The sequence below is a fragment of the Elephantulus edwardii genome, unplaced genomic scaffold, assembly GCF_000299155.1.
Source record: "Elephantulus edwardii isolate Elephantulus edwardi_28Jun2011 unplaced genomic scaffold, EleEdw1.0 scaffold00321, whole genome shotgun sequence".
Lineage (NCBI taxonomy): Eukaryota > Metazoa > Chordata > Mammalia > Macroscelidea > Macroscelididae > Elephantulus > Elephantulus edwardii.
In genome coordinates, this window is record NW_006400071.1 from 669,383 (window position 1) to 691,432 (window position 22,050).

At 43.3% G+C, this 22,050-nt stretch overlaps 1 protein-coding gene across 1 annotated transcript in view; it reads right to left on the reverse strand.

The window, feature by feature from the left end:
* The window catches only part of LARGE (like-glycosyltransferase), a 663,150-nt gene that overhangs the window by 498,554 nt on the left and 142,546 nt on the right, over positions 1 to 22,050 (reverse strand). Inside the window, exon 2 of the mRNA XM_006901347.1 lies at positions 7,767 to 8,068. Coding sequence (XP_006901409.1) covers positions 7,767 to 8,068 — 302 coding nt within the window. The remainder of the gene's footprint in view (positions 1 to 7,766; positions 8,069 to 22,050) is intronic.

A 22,050-nucleotide genomic window follows, 5' to 3' on the forward strand; every position in this document is an offset into this window, starting at 1 on the left:
TCGTATCATCTGCATAATGCAGGCTGTTGATGAGTCGTCCTCCATTCCTAAGCCACACTTCTCATAAATTCCAGCCTCCTGAATGATCTGTTCTGCATGAAGATTGAAAAGGTATGGAGATAGAATGCATTCCTGACTTACTCCTTTCCATATTTTGAACCATGCAGTATTTCCTTGCTGTGTTCTGACAACTGCCTCCTGGTCCAAGTATAAGTTTTGCATGATTACAATCAAGTGTTCTGGGATTCCCATTTTTTTCAAGGTAACACACAATTTGTTGTGATCTACAAAGTCAAATGCCTTTGTATATTCAATGAAACACAGATAGACACTGCTTTGGTACTCTTTGTTTTCTGCCAAGATCTATTTGACCTTGGCAATAATGTCTAAAATGCCAAAGCTTCTTCTCTGTTGATGTATTATCAGTCATTTTGAATAATCTTCAGCAGGATTTTGATTTTGTGAGATAGTAGTGATGCTGTTTAATAATTTCCACACTCTGTTGGATCACCTTTTTTGAGATAGGAATAAATATGGATCTCTTCCAGTCAGTTGGCCAGTTAATTATCCTCCAGATTTCTTGGCATAACCTGGTGATCAAGTCCAGGGCTGAGTCTGTTTGTTGAAATATGTCAATCGGTATGCTGTCAATTCCTGGGGCCTTGTGATTTCTAGCCTCTGAAAATCAGCCGGAGTTTCAGCTACGAATTGGGTCTAACTCCATGACGATGTAAATGAGAACAACTTACATGGGAGAACAGCTTGGGCACCCTAAACATGTGTAAACCCATCCATGAGGTTAAGTATATGGAGTTTAAGTACATGGAGGGTCACTATGAGTGAACTGACTCCACATCAGTGGGTTATCCATATGTAGGCATAATCAGTACATACTGATAAGGGAGCTCTGGTGGCCTAGTGACAAGAAGCTGCCCTGCTATCTGAAAGGGATGAGGTTCAAATTTACCACCTGCTTCATGGGAGAAGGACAGGCAATCTCCTTTCATGCAATTCACTGTTTCTGAAAACCTGCTGGAGGGTCAGCCATGGGTCAGTTCCAACTTGATGGCACACAGCAATAACAACAACAGGCGTTAACTGAGGATCAAAGGGGATCATACTGCTCTACACCTTGAGGTCCACAGCAACCACTTCTTCGCCTGTGGAGCACTGTCCACAAACAGAACCATGAAAGAATGAAATGGGCTGTATCTGAATGTTGCATCATTCAGAAATGATGACAGGGCAGAGGGACTGGCCGGGCTCTATTGTTTTTATCCCCAGATATTTCAGCCGACACGCAGGACACATTAAAGAGGAGGTGGTAGAAACACTTGTCATATCCCAGAGAAGTTTGAGCATAACAAAAAATGACAGTGAAGTCCTTGGTTCTGAGACCCTGCCCTCTGACAGAGCGTCAAGATTAGCTTCAGTTGTTACAACAAAAAGTGCTGGGGAAAGAAGTTTCTATTTTGACTTCACGGACTGACATGCCCCATTTGCTTCTACGGCTTTCTCAGAGAAAGCTTTCAAGATGCTGAGTGATGGGGGACAGAGGAAGTTCACTGCTAAGGGGTGTGAAGCCTGTCTGTGAAAGTGGACGTGCAGACAGTGGAGCAGACCAATGTCAAAGGAGATGGAGCAGATCACATCTTTCTCATTCATTGGTAAAGAGGTCCAGTGCCTCAGCCCCCAGATAAGCTCCATTTCCTAAGGGGTTAAGAAGTAATGTTATTAAGAAACTCAGAGGAATAAAAAAGAAGTGCATAAACAAAACCTGTTTCCCAGATGCAAGCTAAGAAAATGAAAAATAAGTTCTGGTAACAGTCCCGAGCTCAAAGTCTAAATTCCTCAAGTGTTGTTTTTCCCCCCTCAAAGACCACAGGGATAATGAGAATCCCATCTGTCATTTATGTTGTGCCTTGGCTGGTTTCTATGCAGTCTCTTCTCGCTCAGTTGTCATCGTAGATACTGTCACGGTGATCGTATATAAAATAGAACACACTGCCTAGTCTCACAATCATTGTCACTCTGGAGCCTATTATTGGCACTTTTTCAATAATCCGTCTCATCAAGGGCCTTCCTCTCTCACAGATCTTCTACCGTACAAAACATGGTCCTTTTCCAGGGCCTGAGCACACGTCCAGAATACATGAAGTCTTACCAGCTTTGTTCTGAAGATGCACTCTGGTTATACTGCTTTGAAGTTGGATTTGTTTCTTCTCTTTGCATTCCTAGGTACATTCAAATATTCTTTGCCAGCATCATCATTTAAAGGCATCCACTCTTCAGTCTCCCTTATTTGTTGTCCAACTATTTGTGTCTGAGAGAAATGAAAATGCCCTGGTCCAAGTCAGGTGCATCTCAGTCTTGGAAATGGCATCTTGACTTTTGAACACTAGACGATTTGTCCAGTACAACACAAGACTGGCCACTACTTCCATAAACACTGATCATGGACGCGAGGAAAATGGCATCTTTGACAACGCCAGTTTTCCATTTTCTCAGATATTGCTGTTGTTGTTTTTATGTGCCGCTGAGCCACTTGCAACTCATAGCAACCCTCAGTTCAAGAGCCCTAAACCCTATTGTATCCTATGTCAACCTCACTCTCTCTGACACAGTTACTCCCACCACCCTAATCACAGAATCAATCCAACTCATAGAGGGTCTTCCTCTCCTGCACCGTCCCTCCACTCTCCCAAACATTATGTCCCTCTCCAAGGACAAGTCCCTCCTTGCAACATTCCCAAAGTATGTCAGACGAAGCTTCAGAATCCTTGACTCCAAGGAGCATTCTGGCTTCACCCTCTCCAGGACAAACCTGTTTGTTCTCCTAGCAGTCCATGGTATATTCAACATTCTTCTCCAGCACCACAGCTAAAAGGCATCAATTATTTTTCTATCATCCCTATTCACTGTCCAACTCTCATGCATAGCACACAATTGTGAAGACTACAGCCTGGATAAGGCGCGCCTTAGTCTCTAGCCTGATGTAGTTGCTCTACAGTACTTAAGAGAGGTCCCTGACAGCTGGCTTGCCCAATGCAATTCATCTCTTGATTTCCTGGCTGCTGGTACCAACAGTGTTGACTAGGGAGCCAAGCAAACTAAAACTGTTAACTATCTCAATCTCTTCACCATCCATACTGATGCTGGCAATGGGTCCAGTGGTGAGACTTTTTTGTTTTCTTAATGTTGAGCTTCAATTCATATTGAAGGCTGCAGTCCTTGACCTTCTCAGCAAGTACTTCAGGTCCTCCCCAGGGTCAGTAAGCAGAGTTGTGTCATCTGCATAACGAAGGCTGTTGATGACTCTTCCACCAATCCTGATGCCACATAGGTATTTTTTAATAGTCATAATCTTGGGGCCAATCCAAAGAGATTCTCAATCAGCAGGCCTGACAGATCACATGAATATGCATTTCCAGCATGTCACTCTAAAACACAACCAAGTCTGGGCATCATTCACTCGGCAGGCAAGTTCCATGATAGTCTCAATACATGTTCTCTTTAGTAGCTTAAGATCAAAATGCTAGCACAGACCAGGACATCTTTGACTAACATTTCTATTTTCTAGGTTTGCTTGCAACTAGTCCTAACCAATAAGACAGGCAGTAAGATCTAAAAGGAAGTTGTTGCTGTTGTTCTGTTCCTTCAAGTGGGAAACTGACCCAGAGCTGACTCCCCAGAGGGTTTGCAGAGGCAGTAAAACACACGGGAGGAAACTGCCCAACCTTCCCCAGGGGAGCAGCTGGGGGCTTTGAACTCCATGCCTTGAAAGGAAGTTGTAAAAATGTTAATGTGTTCTTAAAGGAAGGCAGTGGGCTTCAGTGCTTCTGGACTCCTGGCATCTGAAAGTGGACGACACAGCTGAAGCGTCAACTGCCATTTGGACCATAAGATGGCCTTGGGTATGACAGTCAGGCAAGCTTGGGCCAATGCCAAGAGGAGCCTCCACTCTTGCCACTGAGGAGTTATGTGCCAAGCCCAGAACATGGAAATAACATGCAAACTGGATTTAGGCCACTACTATCTGGGATTAAAAAAAAAATTACAGTGGAATCTACTGTTACTTAATTAACTATTTAAAGGTGGCCTCTAGGTTCTCACATGGCTTACTGCCACTGAAATAAATACTATGTGGCATGAACCTGATTTTATTCCACAATTTCCAGATAAGGATATCAAAACAAGAGAAAGTGATATAATTTGCTCAAGGACACAGAACTGTTGAGCTGGGACCAGTGCCAGGGTTTTAAACTCAAGTGTCCTGGCATCAAAGGCCAGTGGTCTTTGAATTGCGTTATTCTAGGAGAAGGGTCCAAGCATTTCAAAATAGAGTGCAGTGTAGAAACGAGCTAACACAGCTGTTCATCCTTGCGAAGGTCTGTCTGCATGGCTGGCCTCTGGGAAACTGATTTTGGGTGGGTTCTCACCATCATCAAGGAAGATAAACAAGCAGCAGTCCACCGTGTCTAAACAAGCACCATGGTCTCTGCTGGGCACCTGCTTTCCTTCTGGGACTGTAGAATTCTGTACAAGGTAGCAGGGGGGTCCGAACAAGCAGCCCCCAAACAAAATCCCTGGGAACCAAGGCTCTAATGATTGTCTCTGATAAATGGCGTTTTACACATGTCACTTCTGGGAGAATGAACTGTGCCCTGACTGTCTTGGGGGGACAACTCTTCAAAGTTGTGTCTGGTTCTATCTGGACTCTGTCCCTGTGTCCTTCCTTGTGCCCATTTTACTTATCCTGACTCAACATCACAAAGATGGGTACATGCTGGGTCCTTCTAGCTGACCCCAGTCCAGTGGGCTCTGGAAGTGGTCTCTGGATTTCTGAGTCACATGTGTAGCTTTCAAAAAAGGAAGCAAAGGAGCAAAAAACACTGTCAGAAAAAGTACAGCAGAAAGGGTGGCTTAGAGGCAAAGAATTGCACTGTCAATGCATAGACAGGTGGTTCGAACCCACCAGCTGCTTCTGGGCAATTGCTTTGTGTGCAATCTGTGTTTGTTAGGTGTCATCGAGTCAAATATGACCCTATGTATAACAGATCTGAACCGTGTCCTACCCTGTGCCATCCTCACACTTCCTGACATACTTGAACTCACTGGAGCAGTCACTGTCAGTCCATCTGACTAAGAATCTTCCTTTCCTTTACTGCCCTTCCTCCTTTCCAAGTATGAGGTCTTTCACCAAGGAATACCCTCTCCCAGACACATGCTCAAAGTATGTGTGAGATGACAGTTTATCATCTTTGCCTCCAAGGAGCACTCTGGCTGCACTTTCACCAAGACATATTTGTTTGTTCTTTTGGCAGTCCATGCGATGTTCAATACTTTTTTCCAACATCACAGTTCAAAGTCATTGATTCTTTTGCCATTATCCTTATTCATGTCCAGCACATAGCAAGCGATCAGAAAGACCAGGGCCTGAATCAGGCCCACTTTAGACCTCACACTAATATTCTGACATAATTGTTCCTCAACAATCATTGCTCCCCAATAATTTGAAGGGGTTCCTGACTGCTTACTTTCCCAGGGTAATATGACTCCTGACGCAACCGTCATGCAATTTATAAACTCTGAAAATCTCCTGGAAAGTCAGCTATGGGTTGGCTCTAGCCCAATGGTACATAACCACAACAACAGAACAAATAACTTTATTTTTTATATTTATCCTCTCTTTTTCTATTTTCCCCTTTCTGTGTTCACCTTTGTCATCAGTTCTTTATTCAAGACTGAGTCATAATAGAGGTTCCTTGGTGGTGCAGGAAGCTCTATTTAATGCACTCAACTACTAACCAAAAGGTTAGAGGTTTGAAGCCATCCACAGATGCCTCAGAAGACAGGCCTTAGCCACTCACTTCCAAAAATTAGGCATTAAAACTCTACAGAGAACAGTTTGACTCTGAGACACACAGGCTGCTGTAAGTTGAAATAAACTTAAGAGGAACCGGTGGTTGACTTGAGAGGGAATATCTTCATTCAGGGCCATTTCCGCCTGGTTGGCTAGACTCACTCATCTCTGGCAGCATGGCCATGACCTACAGCTGAGAACCTCAAGACACAAGTCAATGTTTCACCAGGCAAGGAAGACAGGTCCAAAATCAGAACCCATTCCAGACCAGCCCCAAACTTTAATTCCAGCCAGGAGGAAGGGAACTTGTTAACATCTCTGAGTTCCATCTTTAAGAGATGCAACTTAGACATGACTATGTATGTCATCAGCAATTGTTACTGAAGATGACTTGAAATTGGGCTTGGCATTGGGTAAAGGTTGAATAAACACTCTGGCAGTGATGTCTCTCTAGGTTTACCAATTCCTCTCCAAACCATCATCCAAAAATATCACAAACAAGAGAAAAGAAAATTTTGTCTTCTCTGTTGAACCGAGAGAAACAATGGAAGTTATGCATTTCAGGACTTTTGTTCATAGGGTCGCTATGACTCATGTACGACTCGATGGCACCTAACAACAACAACAACAACAACAAAATAATGTGAGATAAATGATTTGTGCACAATCAGCATTGGTTGAATCAACGATGATGTAGGAGAATCACTTCCCTGCTCGTGTTTCTCGTACCTGACTGATGAACCCACTGTGCCCTGAATTTTGTTCTGCAAGGACAACACCTCTGTGTCACGTGTACATGCCTCTTTGAGTATCCACCTTTCTCTACCTTTCTGTAAATCTGGTTAGAGAGAAATCTCTTCTTGACTCAGGCATCCAAGCTACCATCTCCTCACTCACTCCTGAACCTCCACTGCACTTCATCTCCAATGTTCCATAGCCTTTTATTTCCTTGTAGCACACTGCACATGATGAGCCAAGCTGCCAGGAAGCCCATCCAGGTGAACAGCGTGCTGGAGTGTGCGAGACTTCTTCTCTTTAGGGAGTCTATTGTTTGAGAATGTGGCCTGGACCTGAGTTATGGAAACATCCAGTGCTGCCTGCTTCCAACTTAAAAGAAATAATTGCATAGAATTGGAAATCTTGTATGCACCCAACAATGCCGATAGTATCAAACTCTCACAAAGATCCCTCAAATAAAGTATGCTCTTCTGCGGTTTACCTATGAGATGCCTGAAGGTTGGAGAATTTAGGCAACTGACTGGCTCAAGGACTCAAAGTAGCAACATCTACAGCTGGGATATGAATGCGAGGAACTTTTTCTTAAACGGAACATTTTGCCTCTTCTGTAGAGAAACTGGAAGTAACAGGAAATGAGGAGATGTGTGTGTATGATAGGGGCACACATGAGAATAGATACTGGAGTATGTAGTGCTTGTCCCATATATACAGAGTCACTAAAAAAATAAAGTCCTCTCTAACACGGGATATGGTATTATGTTTCTCAAGTTCACACAGCTGGCTTAGATGAACAACCTATCTTTGTTTCTGGAATTGTGGACAACGTTCATAAAGTGAAGTAAGAACTACCCAGCAGGCTTAATCCTCCAGGGTGCCACTCACACTCTAGAAACCAAGAACATGTCAGAATGAACCACAAAGAAGGAAAGGAGGTGGGGCCATGCAAATATTTCTTGTGGGAAAAGTCATGTTAACCCATTTTCCAGATGGGACAACAGAGGCTCAGGCCAAAGCAACTTGTCAGGGCATAAAAAAATGTTAGTGCTTGGGTGAGACTTACATCCAGGACTGACACAAATCTCCCAGCGGGTCCCAGGCACTGGGCTTCGAGGAGGATGCTGTTGGGGTGACCCAGCCTTGAGACTTGGGTCCCTGATGTCCTTACCTCGCACTTCTCCACCACCGGCTGCTGCCCACACTCAGAGCTGTTGCCCGCCACGATGCCAGCGCGCAGGTTCTCGCTGTCCCCGGTGCCCTCCTCCATGGAGTAGGTCTTGGAATGGTTCCCGCGCCGGTGGGCAGGGGCCCGGCCCTGGGCCAGGCTGAGCTGCCGGCGCAGTGCCCGGTTCTCCTCCTCCACCTCGCGCATGCGCACCTCCAGGCTCTCGCGCTCCCGCTGGCTGGAGGCTGTGTACCTGGGGCTGTGTGGCTGGGACTCCAGTGGGGACAGGGACACGGGCTTGCCATCTGGGGAGACAGAAGGTGCAGGGCAGGGTTAACCCAGAAAGGAAAACAACAACAACAAAAAAGCATGCTCCATGTACCCCAGGCGCTCATGACTACACAAGCGAAACTCCTTTCACATTTCCATTTTTAAGGGAAAGCAGATGGAAAGTGAGTTACAAATAAACACATCCAGATTGAACTGGGAACAAAGTTAGGCACAGAATGACTTACTATGGTGATAAAAATTAATATGCTGTTAAAAGAAGACAATCAACATATAATTTTTCCTAATTGAATGTACTGTCTTCCTATCTCTGTTTAGAGCAATTCTAAGTAGATGTTCTAACCAAGAAAGCATTGTGACTAAGACAGAGAAAGGGGTTTAGGAGATGAACAGGGAGAAGAGGAAGTAAAAGAAGAAATAAGAAAGTAAAGAAATGCAAAAGACTTAGCTTACTGAATTCTTTCTGACTGAACTCCTATTCATCCATCAAAACCCTCTTTGGAAAGACCAACAAACAAAACCCCTGTTTGGAGAACATTATTTCCAAGGGGAATCCTTCCACACTCCTAGTAAAAATATCCTTCAGCATAAACCAAAAAATATTTCTTTATCCCACAGCCATCAAGTCTTTTGACATTTCTGGCAACTTTTAATATTTTCTCCATTTATCATGATATGGCTGACTGGTACAGTAGTGGGGATTTTTATTTTCTTTATGTTGAGGTGTAATATATTCTGAAGATAACAGTCACTATATTTCTTAAATATTTGTGTCGCTGCATCCTATAAAGATTGTAAGTCCAGAGAAGACAAAGTCTGGATCTTAGTTTTTTTAATTTTTTGGTATCATTAAGTATGATGAGAGACACACAAGTATTGAGGACTCTCCTTCATAGGGTCTCTATGAGTCACCTGCAACTCAACGTCACTTAACAACAATAACATCAATATAGGGCCCAGTGGACTGAAAGCGATGCAACCAAGCCAAAGGTGGGTGACTTCTAATCCATGATCCTCAGGCCTGTCCCTCATTGTTTTTGTTCAAACATTCCTCTAGGTCGTTTAGCCCTGGTGTGTTCACTTGCCGTACAGAGGTAACTTGTGGTTGCTGTGAGGCTGAACACCATGACACAGATGTGTCAAAGGTTGGCTACCCATGGTGGACAGTGCTGGGTGAAACTCCCCGATTAAAACAAGTTTGGAAGCAGGAGTGGCAACCACTTTAATAATAGCTTGCCTCCAGAAACCCTATGAACCTGGAGAGAGGATGACAGACACACAAGTGTTAAGGACTCTCCTTCTTAGGGTCGCTATGAGTCACCTGCGACCTGATGGCACTTAACAACAACAAGTAACACCCGAAAAACACCCAGAACCCACTGACATCAAATCAACTCCAATACATGGTTCCCTCATTAGATTTTGGAGGCTGTAAATCTTTATGGGAGGAGACTGCCTAACTTCCTTTCATGAAGCAGCTAATGAATTTGAAAGGCTGCCTTTTCAGTTTACAAAACAACACACAACTATGCCACTCAAGTTCTTGAATGTATTCTAATGGCTGATAAAATGCTGGGAAGGTAGATGCATGAATCCATGCCAAGAATAAAAGAATACACGCACCAATGAAGAAAAAAGGTAGTGTGACCAATTTGAAAGTTTTCCTAGAAAAGTAACTATCAATCCACTGATGGCAGGGAATACCCTATTTACCAATCCCACTGTACTATAGTAAATAATGAAGAGTACACAGAGGGTAAGGGAGTCTTTCAAAGATCCGTAACCAGAGTGTGTGGTAGGAGAATGCACACCATGGTCTGTCTTACACCCACGTCCTTACACTTTTCACTGCACTGTACTTTCATAATAGGTGAAACAGAGAAGCTAACATATGCTTAAAAAGGAATCATTTCAAAGTTCTAGTTTCCCCAGTTGCTTAGCATTGGGCTCAGGATACAGTAAGCCTTCAGTGCATGTTTTACAATTGAGTCTCTAACAGCACTGATGTTGTTATTTGCCTATAAATCAAAACTGACTCATAACTGACCCTCCAATGGGTTTACAGAGACCACAAATCACAAGAGAGGAAACTGCCCATCTTTACCCCGAGGAGTCAATAGTGGCCTTGAACTGCCTGCCTTGGGTTAGCAGCATAACTCCTCACCACTAGGCCATCAGAATTCCCTTCTAACAGTGTTGTTGGTCTTGCTTTGTGCCATCAAGTGGAGACCAACTGAAGTTGGCCCTTCAGTGGATTTTCACAGGAGAGGAGACTGCCTTTCTTTCTCCCATGGAGCAGCTGGTGGATTCAAACCACGTGCCTTTCAGTGGGTCCAGCAGTTCCTCACCCACTAGGCCATCAGAGCTTCCTAATAGCACCCAGCCTAACAGCATTAGACATTCAAACCTTTCACTTCTCAGCTGCAACTCCGCAGAAATCCCAGGATTCAGAGACAAGCAACATAGTCAGATGCAGAAATTACCAAGCCAAAAAAGAAAAGAAAAAAAAAATTCATCTCTCTAAAAAGTTACCCTTCAGCCTCCTGTTAAAAAAGAAAGAAAGAAAGAAATCCCTCCTCCTTTTCCATTTTTCCACACTCAGAGTTTTTTCTCCTTCCTCCCTAAATGCCACTGAGCTTCCAAACTGTCCCAGGGAGTCTCTATGACTCACAAAACTTCAGGATCAAAGACCGTGCTGAATAACACTCTGAAGGTTTCACCTTGTGCGGTGGTACTGAGCCCAGCTCTTCCCAGGGCTTTTTGATGTATCTCTGGGCCTGAACAAATAGGACTCCTTTTAATTCCCCTCTCTTAATCACCTCGGGGTCAACTGCCAGAGCTCCTGGTCCTCTTCTATCAATGCAACAAATATGACTCACTAAATTCCACTGCCTGGGCCACAGATGAAAGGGAAAGGCAGAGTCTGAGGGGACGTGAGCTCATCACTTGATTAAGGCGGCATTGTCACCCCCATCGCCAATTAAAGGCTCCCACCCAGGCTTTTGAAAACTGCCCCCTTTTTGGTAAAACCAAACTGCTTCCACTGAGCATGAAAAAGGCAGCTACTATCAATTGTGTTCTTGAAACTTAGACCCACACTCGGAGCAGGTGGGATGAGAGGGGTCCCCCATTTCCACAGAGGGTCAAAGTGACTCTCCCATAGTGCTTTCATGTATCTGCACCAGGCTAAGGAGTCTTCTAGACTGTTCTTAAGTCACTCTTGGATGGTGTGCGGGGAAAGACACAGGGACCAAGAAGGAGAGGAAGACCCTCAGTGAGGTGGACCGGCACAGACTCTAACATTGAGCATTGGCTGAGTTGGTGAAGATAGCACAGGATAAGGCAAGATTCAGGTCTGTCATTCATCGAGTCAGTAAGAGTCATAGTCAACAAGAAGGCACCTAACAGCAACAGTCATAATATAAGAAGATGGTGATGAGTTATCCTGTTAGAGATGAGAGAACTGAGACTCTAAAGACAAGGATAGTGAAGCAGGATTAGGTATAAGGTCTACTTAACTTTGTACTCTGTCATATTCCTGCGTTTATGCACTGCATTGAATGTGCAAATATCCTGGGGTCTGAGAAGTCGTCTCCTCAGGGAAGGATCTGGAACCATTTGGTACAGACATCCAAGAAGCTCCTGGAAAATACACTAGTCCCAGGGCTTGAGGAAAAGTTAACGAGTGATATCTAAGTTTGTTCCTTGAAGGAGACATCTAACCCTGAGCCTCAGTTTTCTCTTCTATGAAATGGGGACACAAATGCTAACTTAGCAAGGCTGATAAGAGGTCTAAGTAAGATACTGAAATAAAAGTCGGAAGTAGTAAATGAGTTCCTACCCCCACTCTTGATAGCTCTAATGGATATAACAGCTAAGACCACCTGATGATATAACCAAATTGATGCTACAACTTTTCTGAAGACTGAGCTATTTTCTAAGTGTTCTATGAAAGCATGTGGTCAAAAAACCTTCTTGTTTCACTCTACAATGAAGCATCTCTGAACCATGACTCCCTCAGCCAGGTAATGTTCTAGGTCAAGTTCCATCCAGAGGCAAAGAAAAGGAGCAGGGATCCTCTCTGTATTTTTCTATGTAAAATGAAAAAGGGTACAGGAACACACACAAATGTCAAGCAAAACTAGACCCATCATCATCAACTCAACTCCAACTCAAAGGAGTCTCATGCATCTCTGTAAGATTTTCTTAGCTGAGAGTTTCAGAGACTTGGATTGCCAGTTCTTTCTTCTATGTCACTGTTGAGTGGCTTTGGACTATAAACACTTAGGTGAATTGTTTAGTTCAATTCATTTGTACCATCCAGTAACCTTTGCAAATAGATGTTATTATGTGCTCTTGAGTCAACTATGTTACTGTTGTTGTTGTTATGTGGTGTCCAGCTGCTTGCAACTCATAGCGACCCTATGTACAACAGCCCTAAACTCTGCTCTGTCCTGTGCCAATCGCACTGTCTCCAATACACCCATCCCGATTACCCCAGTCACTGAATCAATTCACCTCAAAGGGGGCCTTCCCCTCCTGCGCCATCCCTCCAGCCTTCCAAGCATGATGTCCCTCTCTAAGGACAGGTTCCTCCTTGCAACATGTCCAAAGTATGTTAGACGGAGTCTTAGAATCCTTGCCTCCAAGGAGCTGCCCAGTTTGACCCTTTCCAGGATGAATCTATTTGTTTTCCTAGCAGTCCATGGTACCCTCAATACTATTCTCCAGCACCACAGCTCAAAGGCATCAATTTTCCTTCTATCCTCCTTAGTCACTGTCCAGATCTCTGATGCATAACAAGTGATAGCAAAGACCATGGCCTTCAGATATAAGCTGTCAGATCAAAAGGGGGGACAATGGGAGATAGATGTCGAAGGGAGTGGGTAGAAGTGGATGGGTATCTTGCCTGGTTCATGGTGGAACAGGGAAATAAGTGGGTAAAGACACCTGGGCCAAGGAGAGGGACAACACTGATATGAATGGTTAACTCCACAACAGGGAATATATCTTTCACTTTTCTATAAAATGCTTGTCTGTCTGATACTTCTCTAAATCTGAATGAACATTCAGATTAAGACAGATTAGGAAGAAGGATTGGCCATCCACTTCTGAAATAGAAGGCCTCCGAAAACCCTATGCACAAAAAACCTATGAATCAACTATAGCTCATATTAATCCTATGAACAACAGATCGAACAACAGATTTCAACCAACCCCATCCTGAGTCATCCTCACAATCTCCCTTGTTCCCCTAAGCCCGAGCCCCTATTACAGTCACTATGTCAATCTGTTGTTGTTAAGTGCTGTCGAGTCATAGATGACTCATATCGATCCTATGAACGAAAGACCCAAACAATCTTGTCGAGAATCTTCCTCTATTCCTTTGATGCTCCATTTATTCCCAGCTGAAGCAGAAGGATGGTCAAACCTCTCCCTTCTTTCCCTAAGATCAGAGGTGTTGTTTTGTTGTTGATTGTCACTAAGTCGAGCACGGCTCATAGTGACCCGTGAACAAAAGACCAGAGCCTTTCGATAATTACTGCTTCTCAAAGTTCGTCAAGTTTCCACAGTCATGTTGTTTAGGAAGTGGATGCAAGACAGGTAAAAGAAATCACTGACAGGTCCTAAGTCCCTCCCCTCGCACCTTTCTATTGTTCTTGTTTTTGTTTGGTGCTGTCGAGTTGTAGACAACACTTAGCTATCCTATGAATGAACAGCCTGAGCACTGTTCGTACATAGAGTTTCTGGAGGAAAGCCACTTCGGAAGTGGATGTCGCTCCTGCTTCCAGGCTTGATTTAGTCGGGAAGCTCCAGCCAACACTGTCCACCATGGGTGCCCATTATCACGATTGGCACATCACTGTCACAGGCTTCAGCATCACAGCAACCACGAGTTACCTCTTTGGCTTGGTAGCAACCTTTCTATTACCTTTCTCAATTCTTGGGTTTTTTTTTTGCTTGCATGCATAGTCTATTTATAACCATGCACATCTTTCTGACATAGCATCTATATGTGTCGATGAGCAGTTCAGCCCACTTTGAGTCTAAAATGCCAAACAAGCCATTATTCAAAACCTTAGCTGACAACATTTTCCTCCTCCCTCCAAAACTTTTCAACAAACATGAATTTATCATCAGATTTGAATCTCTGAATCCACTCCAGATGAATGTTCTGAATTAAGAATCAAACATCTCGGGATTCAGAACAAAAAAGGTAAATTGGAAATCAACCTCCATGCAAAGCAGTGCCGGAGCTTAGGGACTTACCACCCGAATTGTCCTAAGGGATGATCTGCACCAGCTTTGTGAGCTTTTGAGCGGCTCCAGACATCTCCGGAGCATCCGTAGTCAGTGAAGGGCGTGCTACCAACGACATGCTGATGGATCAAACGATGTAACTCATTGAAGGTAGCAGAAATTCGGACAGCACTGGGCACCAAGGCCCCCCAAGCTGCCATGCACTAGGCTTAATAAGATGCTCATTAAAATGGTGCAGGCTTTTAGAGTAGTGAGAGAAGATCTTTACCCTGAAACCCACAGCGTCCCTTTACAGGAGGAAGTAGCTAAGAGAATACGCCATCCCCTTTTCCTTATGAATCAGGGTGAAGTCTCTCTCAGGGAGGAGTGGCAAAGGACACACTGACAAAGGAGATTAATCAGAACTGACTTTGACAAGCACTGTGGCAATTGGACAATTAAAACAGACATTTGGATGGCGGGGGAAGAAGAACAAACTGGGGAGGAGGGTAGAGAGAATGTTGCAGCAATGAAGGAATGAAAACCCAAAATTCCTGTAAATGTTCATTAAAACTAATAAAATTTAATAATAATTAAAACAACAACAACAACAAAAAAAAAACCAAACAAAAAAAAAAAGGTGCAGGCTGACCTCTCTCCAATCTAGGTACCCCAAACCCTGCACTCAACCACTGATTACAGCCACACCTCACCCAATTCCATGCGGCCTTACTGCATATCACAATTAATTAATCCCGTTGTTTTTCAAAATGAGGACTTGTGGCAACCCTGCCCTGAACAGGTACTGGCACCAGTTTCTCACCAGCAAGTACTCACTTCATGTCTCGGTGACACATTTTGCTAAGTCTCGCTATACTCCAAACTTTCTCCATGGTGCCAGTGCACACTTGGCAAGGCTCAAAGCAAGTTGTGCTTCTTCAAAGGGCACACGTCTCGGGTGGTCTGAATGCACCAGGGCTCCCCAGGGTAAAGACAGGCAGTCTCCTCCAGTCATGATTTACGGCTTGAGGACCCAGATGGAAGGCCGCTATGGGTCAGAACCAACTCAAGCACAGTGAGTTTGAGTCTTAATGCACACTTAATAAACTATAAACAGTCAAGGTCATTACCCTCAAGTAAAAACATACTCGCACTTGACCTTCCAGCTAGTTTTCTGAGGCTGTAAATCACTGAGAGGAGAGGGTCCATTATTGATGGAGCAGCTGGTGTACTCAAACTGGTGACTTTGGTGCTGGCAGCTCAACCTTCTCCAACTACACCACCAGGATTCCCTCTCTAATAGACTATCTTGTAGTTGTTGTGAGCCAGTGAGTTTGGGAGGAGACTGGCCATCTTTCTCCTATGGAGAATCTCATAGATGTGAACCCATCTCTTTCCCGTGGAGCAGCTGGTAGATTTAAATCCCATGCCTTTGGGATTGCAGTGCAGCTTCCTACCACTAGGCCACCAGAGCTCCTTGTAAATAAACTGCATTATAGTGTACATCTAACACTGGGAAACCAAAAATTCCTGTGACTCAGTTTATTGCAGTATTTGTTTTATGTAGTCCAGAAAAGAATTCACAATATCGACGAGGTATGCCTGTAAGGTAGAGCGTGCCTCCTGCTTCCCTCATTAGCCTTCGTGGGGCATAATCTCCTTACACACTATCTGTCACCAAGTCTAATCTTACCTCCTGATGTTTTTTAAAAAATGTGTTCTCATCCTATTTTACACATTCTATCCTAATTTAAGTCTTCCAGGTCATCCTAGAACACATGGGTGCAAACAGAATGCTCTTCAGAAGACAGGATGGCCAGACTTACCTGTCACATAGAGGAGGCATGACCCTGGAGAAAAGCCACTGAGCCTCATAAGACAGAGGAAGTCTCCCAATCGGATGGACCAACAAGGTGCTCAAAGTATGTGAGATGAATCGTTGTCATCTTTGCCTCCAAGGATCACTCGAGATGCACCTTCTCCTGAACATATGTTTGTTCTTTTAGCCGTCCATGGGATATTCAGTACTCTTCTTCAACACCACACTCAAAGGTATGAATAATTCTTCTGTCATCCTTATTCACAGTCCAGCTTTCAGATGTATAGCAAGTGACTGAGAAGATCATGACCTGAATCAGGTGCACCTCAGTCTTCACACTGACATTACTGTCCTCAGTCGTTTGGAGAGGTTTCCTGACTGCAGAGTTTCCCGATGCAATATACCTGCTGATCTCCTGCTGGCCGGGACCAAGGGTGTTGACTCTGGATCCAAGTAAGATGAAATCACTGACAATTTGAATCTTATCTCCATCTATCATGATTTTGCCTATTGGTCCAATGGTAAGAATTTTTGTTTCCTTGATGTTGAGATGTCATCCATATCGAAGGCTGCATTGCACTCTTTGATCTTTGGCAGCAAGAGCTTTAAGTCCTCCTCACTTTCTAACTGTGGAGAACACACTAAGACCCTGCTTGGTCCTTAACCATGCTCAAACTCTCTGCTGTGCTCAAGTCACTGTTGCAGGAACCTTGCCAGGCAGCATAGCACTCAAGAGTCAGAAGGTTTGGGCCCAGCTGCTTCCCAACCCAGCAGTGCAGAACCACCAGATCTGCTGTGGGGAACAGAATGGCAATAATACTAAGCAAAGCCTGTTCAATTGTTATGGGGAAAAGAGGAACTGTTTTACCTGAAAGTCCCCCCTGGTTTTTGGGAAGTTATCTTTGGCATCCAAAGCCAACGTGAGTTCCAATAAAGACCTTCAAGACCTAGCAGCGACCAAAGAGCAGCAAGAAAAGAGCTGCTCATAAACTTCAAAAAAGGATCTGTAACCACGATGCCAAGAAAAAAAAAGAAAAAGCCGAGATTCATATCCCCATAACAGGCTAAATGAGATCTGATTTTTTGCCTTCATGAAATTATTTTCAAGAACTCTGACTTAAAGAGCTTCATTAAGTCAAGAAAATGAAGACAGTTTTAGCACTCGTTTGCTTTACCCAGACAGGTTTTGTGGACTATAAATGCGTCAAATGTGTCATGATGAGCAGGGATGTTGTTGTTTTGCCCTCTTGAAACTTCAGGTCCAATGATTTCAAGGTCTCAAAGCTTCCTGCCACACACTCCAGCACTGAGAGCGTAAAGCAGTTAAGTCTTTGAACTACGGTCCCTGTAACAGGGCGACTGAGCCTGTCCACTTTGGAATTTGAGACACTTCTTTCCTCTTTCTGGAGTCCAAGCACAATATGGAAGAATTCTGTAAGCAGCATTCAAATTGGCATCAAGGTAAAGAATAGCGTATTTATGCATATTTTTATGGGTAACAAAATGACTTGGGGATAGGACTGAATGACTCGATTGCTTGGAAAACAAGTATTAGGGGGTAATGATCCAGTGTACACTAAAAATGTGCTTGGATAGTCACCCCAATTCCTGATCCTCACCCTCCACCCCACCCCCCAGGTCCTTAACTTCAAGCATTACTGCTCAGCTTTGAAGACGCCATCAGCTTTTGTGGTAGCTGGTTGACTGAAGTTGGAAAAGCTATCTTCTCTCAAAGTGTCTTGAATTTCTCTCATTGATGTTGTTGTTGTGTACCATCAAGTTGGAACAGACTCAGAGCTGACCATCCAGTGGGTTTGACCATCCTTCTTGTACAGAGCAGCTGGTGGAATGGAACTGCATGCCTTTGGGATTGCAGTGCAGATTCTTACCACTAGGCCATCAGAGCTTTCACTGATAATGCTCGTCAAAACTACAAGTTAAACAGGTGTGGTTTTGTTTTGTTTTTTTGTTTTTTTCTTTATCCTTGGGAAAATGCGACCTGGGTATCCTAAGCCACCACTTTGGATCTTGACAGTGCAGTCAGATCCAGAAGTACTCCAGAATTTCTTTATTTCCTTTTTGACAGCACTCAGAATCAAAGTCCATAAATGTTTTCCCACTGATTAAATTTTTAAACTTTTTTTTGGCCATAAATGTGTTATTTTATATGAAATATTCATAGCCCTTATAAAATCTAATGTGTTCCAAGAGTAGTGAATGCCATGTGCTGAGAAGAGTCATTACAGTAAAAATTTTTAATGCACTTTGAATTTTTTTTTAAACTAAAATCTCGTTCAAATTAAGAGACCCACAAGGGATCGTTCCTAAGCCATGTTTGTAAGTTTAATATTTTATGCACTATATGAAGAAAATGGAAAACTACCTTTTCTATATACATAAGATCATAAACTTCGAATTGCCACTCTTGGTGGCTTTACTTACTCAAATGAATCAACAGATTATTTTTCTTTTAAATAAAAAGCACTAATAATAATGTCTGGGTTAGATTACAGAGAAATGAGCGGTTTCAGTAGCTCCAAACTCCAAGATAAGTCACCCAAGTCCTTGTCCTCATCATTCTTGCTTCTTCAATCCTCCTCTATTTCTGCTTCTGCTATAAGGGTTAAAAGTTCATCTACTAATCAGAAGGTCAGTGTTTCAAACCACCCAAAAGCTCCTTGAAGACTTGAAGATCTGCTCTCAGAAAGATTAAGTCTAGGAAACTTCATAGGGTAGCTCTAGCCTGTCTCATGGATTCACTCTATTAGGGGAAAACCAATTCAACAACATGTAACAAGAACAACAGTGCTTTCACCCCATGTTCATCTTATTTGGGGGTAGATTATCAGAGTGAAACTCAGATCGATGGGAAAACAAACATAAGGGATCTTTACTAAAAGGACAACAACAATAGTGGTTTTTCAACTGAGTAACATAAACAATGGAATTATTACTCAAGAGGGGAGGAGATGACCCCAAAATACACTGCCATTACATTCAGCCTCCTCGGGTCTCTAGCTCCCTTAACTGCGGACACATAGTCTTGCAAATTAGCAACAGCTGGAGGACCAATATAAGAGCATTCTCTGCACTGAGAGGTGTGTGAAAACATCAGTGCAGACACAGCAGTGCAACTGTGTTTAAGCATCCTGCTGCATCCAGCCTCGCTTGTTGTGTAACAGTTTAAAAACAAAAACAAAAACAAAAATCAGCCTGTCTACTAACTACAGTCGTGTGAGTCATTTCCCTGATGGGCCTGAGTCTCTGAAGGACCTTTTAGCAAATCACTGAATCCACAGGCTTTAGAGGAATTGGGGAATTGATGGAGCTGTTAATAGAAACTATGGACTTACACAGTGGGGTAAGCATTTGGGATTACATTGATTTGAGGCTTCTTATAAACAACAGTCTGCTATTACTTTTAGCGGGATAAATTATCCAGACAACTTTGACACTGTTTTCCGAGATTCTGAAAGGTAGTGCTCAAAAGGAGCTCTAGGAGGTTAGTCTGCTGGGCGTTGTGCTGTTAAAACAATGGCGGTGCCTCTCAGACAGTTTGAATCCACCAATCGCCCTGAGGCAGAAAGATGTGCCATCTCCTCCAGTATAATTTACAGCCTCCTGAAAACCCACAGAAGGGTCCACTATCAGCTGATTCTGAGTCAAGAAAGAGAAAGTGAGAGAGAGAGATTCTGGTGCATGTCCTAAAATTGGGAGAAGAAAAAAAATGGTGCAAAATAATAGTAAATGTTTAGAAAGTAATCTTCATGCTTGAGTCCAGTCATGGTGGTTGGTCAGTTTGCTGATGGGTCACTGAACCTAAAACTATGTACATGCCGCCTGTGAATAAATAAACGTTCTGCTCTCCTCTCTTCCATGTAAGCAAGGATTAATATAGGGGAATGAGTAATTCTTTCCCTTACTTTTGGTCTTTCCTGAGTTCTGTCCTCTGGTATACCTCATGTGCTCTACCATCCATTGGCCCTGAGTCAATGCCACTGTCCTTCACACCCCCTGCTCAAACCTGTCTAACTTTGTGTAGACACCATGCTGTATGCAGGTCACCTTCCACTGGGAAATCTCTAACTCTGGCCTGCTGTGTAGACCATACAATGGGACCAGATGAGATATGGGAAGGGAAGGTTTGCAAAAGAGATGACTAGGAAGAGCATATCATCAAAGACATATAAGGTTCTTAATTTGCATCTGTAAACCTTAGCAATGGCTGTGGAACCAACCAGCAGGATGAGTAACTGCCATCGAGTCTATTCTAATGCATTTCAGAAAGGAACCAAGTATTTTTGTGAATGCTCCTGATTCCTTCAATAGCATCACTTTTCCCTGCAAACTGCCAAGTCACCTAAATCAATGTTATCTTCCTCCACTCGATTGTAAATTAAAAACAAGAGAAAACAAGCAAAAGCTTGCCTGAGCAACTCTCTGCCTAGCAAAAGCTGCCCTTTTTTCCGCTCATTTCTCTTTTTGAAAGCCTCCCAACCCCTTTATCAACTTGACTTGCATCAAAATTATGCTCCAATTCTTAGGAGCATCTACACCGAAATAAAGGAAAAAAAGGAAAGCCTCATCCTTATTCTCCTATACCCCTTATACTCATTCCTGCCAAATCCAACTTGCCCCTTGAGAGGAAATCAGAAATGAAGTATGATGTTTTATTGGGATAGATTTAGGGAAAAGGGGTACACGATTTTATCAGAATCTCAGCTTGACAGAAATAATGTTTTATCAGGATGGGCACCAGGCAAAGATAAAATATTACCAAGATCAAGATAGATGTTTGGGTAAAATGTTGTGCTAATACCTATTAAGCTCAAAACCTGCTGTCTCCATAATAGTCTATGTGTTTCCTACTGCCAAAGGGGCCCTTTAGAGTAGTGAGAGAAGATCTTCACCCTGAAACCCACAGCGTCCCTTTTCAGCAGGAAGTAGCTAAGAGAATACGCCATCCCCTTTTCCTTATGACTCAGGGTGAAGTCTCTCTCAGGGAGGAGTGATAGGGAATGGCAAAGGACACACTGACAAAGAAGATTAATCAGAACTGGCTTTGACAAGCACTGTGGCATTTGGACAAGAACAAACTGGGAGGAGGGTAGAGAGAATAGTGCAACAATGAATGAATGGAAACCCAAAATCTCTGTAAATGTTTATGAAAATTAATAAAATATAATTATAGGGGGAAAAAAACCCTGCTGTCTCTGCTTCTGATGGATTGTATTTTTCTCCCAGTCTGCCTCCTGGGATGAGGGTGGGTTTTTTTGTTGTTGTGTTGTTTTTTTTAACAAGGTACTTCCAACAGTATCATAAAAGCAAGAACAAAATACAAAATCTTCAACTCAGCCATTTTAAGGTACAGCACTCATTTTCCTCTCAAGCTGAAAGAAAGAATGAGCTTGGGTGTAGGACACCTACTAACACAGAGGCCCAAAGAGATGCCTTCAAGGCTGGAGACTCTGGAATTGCATTCAAATTCCTGGCCCTACAGGGAAGAACTCCTTGCAGCAGAGAAGACAATCTAACTCTGCGCTAATAGAACTTGTTTCAGAGATTGCACTAGAGAAATCAAGGGAGGAGGTCTGTCAAGAGGTAACCTAACTTTTTAATCATTCTGAGACTTTTTGCAATTGCTAGTGAAATATCCTGAATTTAATGACTTCATCTTCTGGCCCCAAGATTAACTCCAAGAGCCAGAGATCTTTCAGTAAGAGCTATTTCCTAAGCCCCTTCATGTATAAGCTTTATGTTAAATTCCTCTAGGGAGGGGGATGGTGGAATGGGAGCATGAAAGGCACTAAGGATTAAGACTCTGTGCTATTTTGTGGGCCAGTTGCCTGGGGAATTGCCAGGGACCCTTGGACTGGCAGCTCCTTTCATCTGCCCTCTCTCTGAATTTCCTACAAAGTTCTACACCAGGGATCTAAGGTG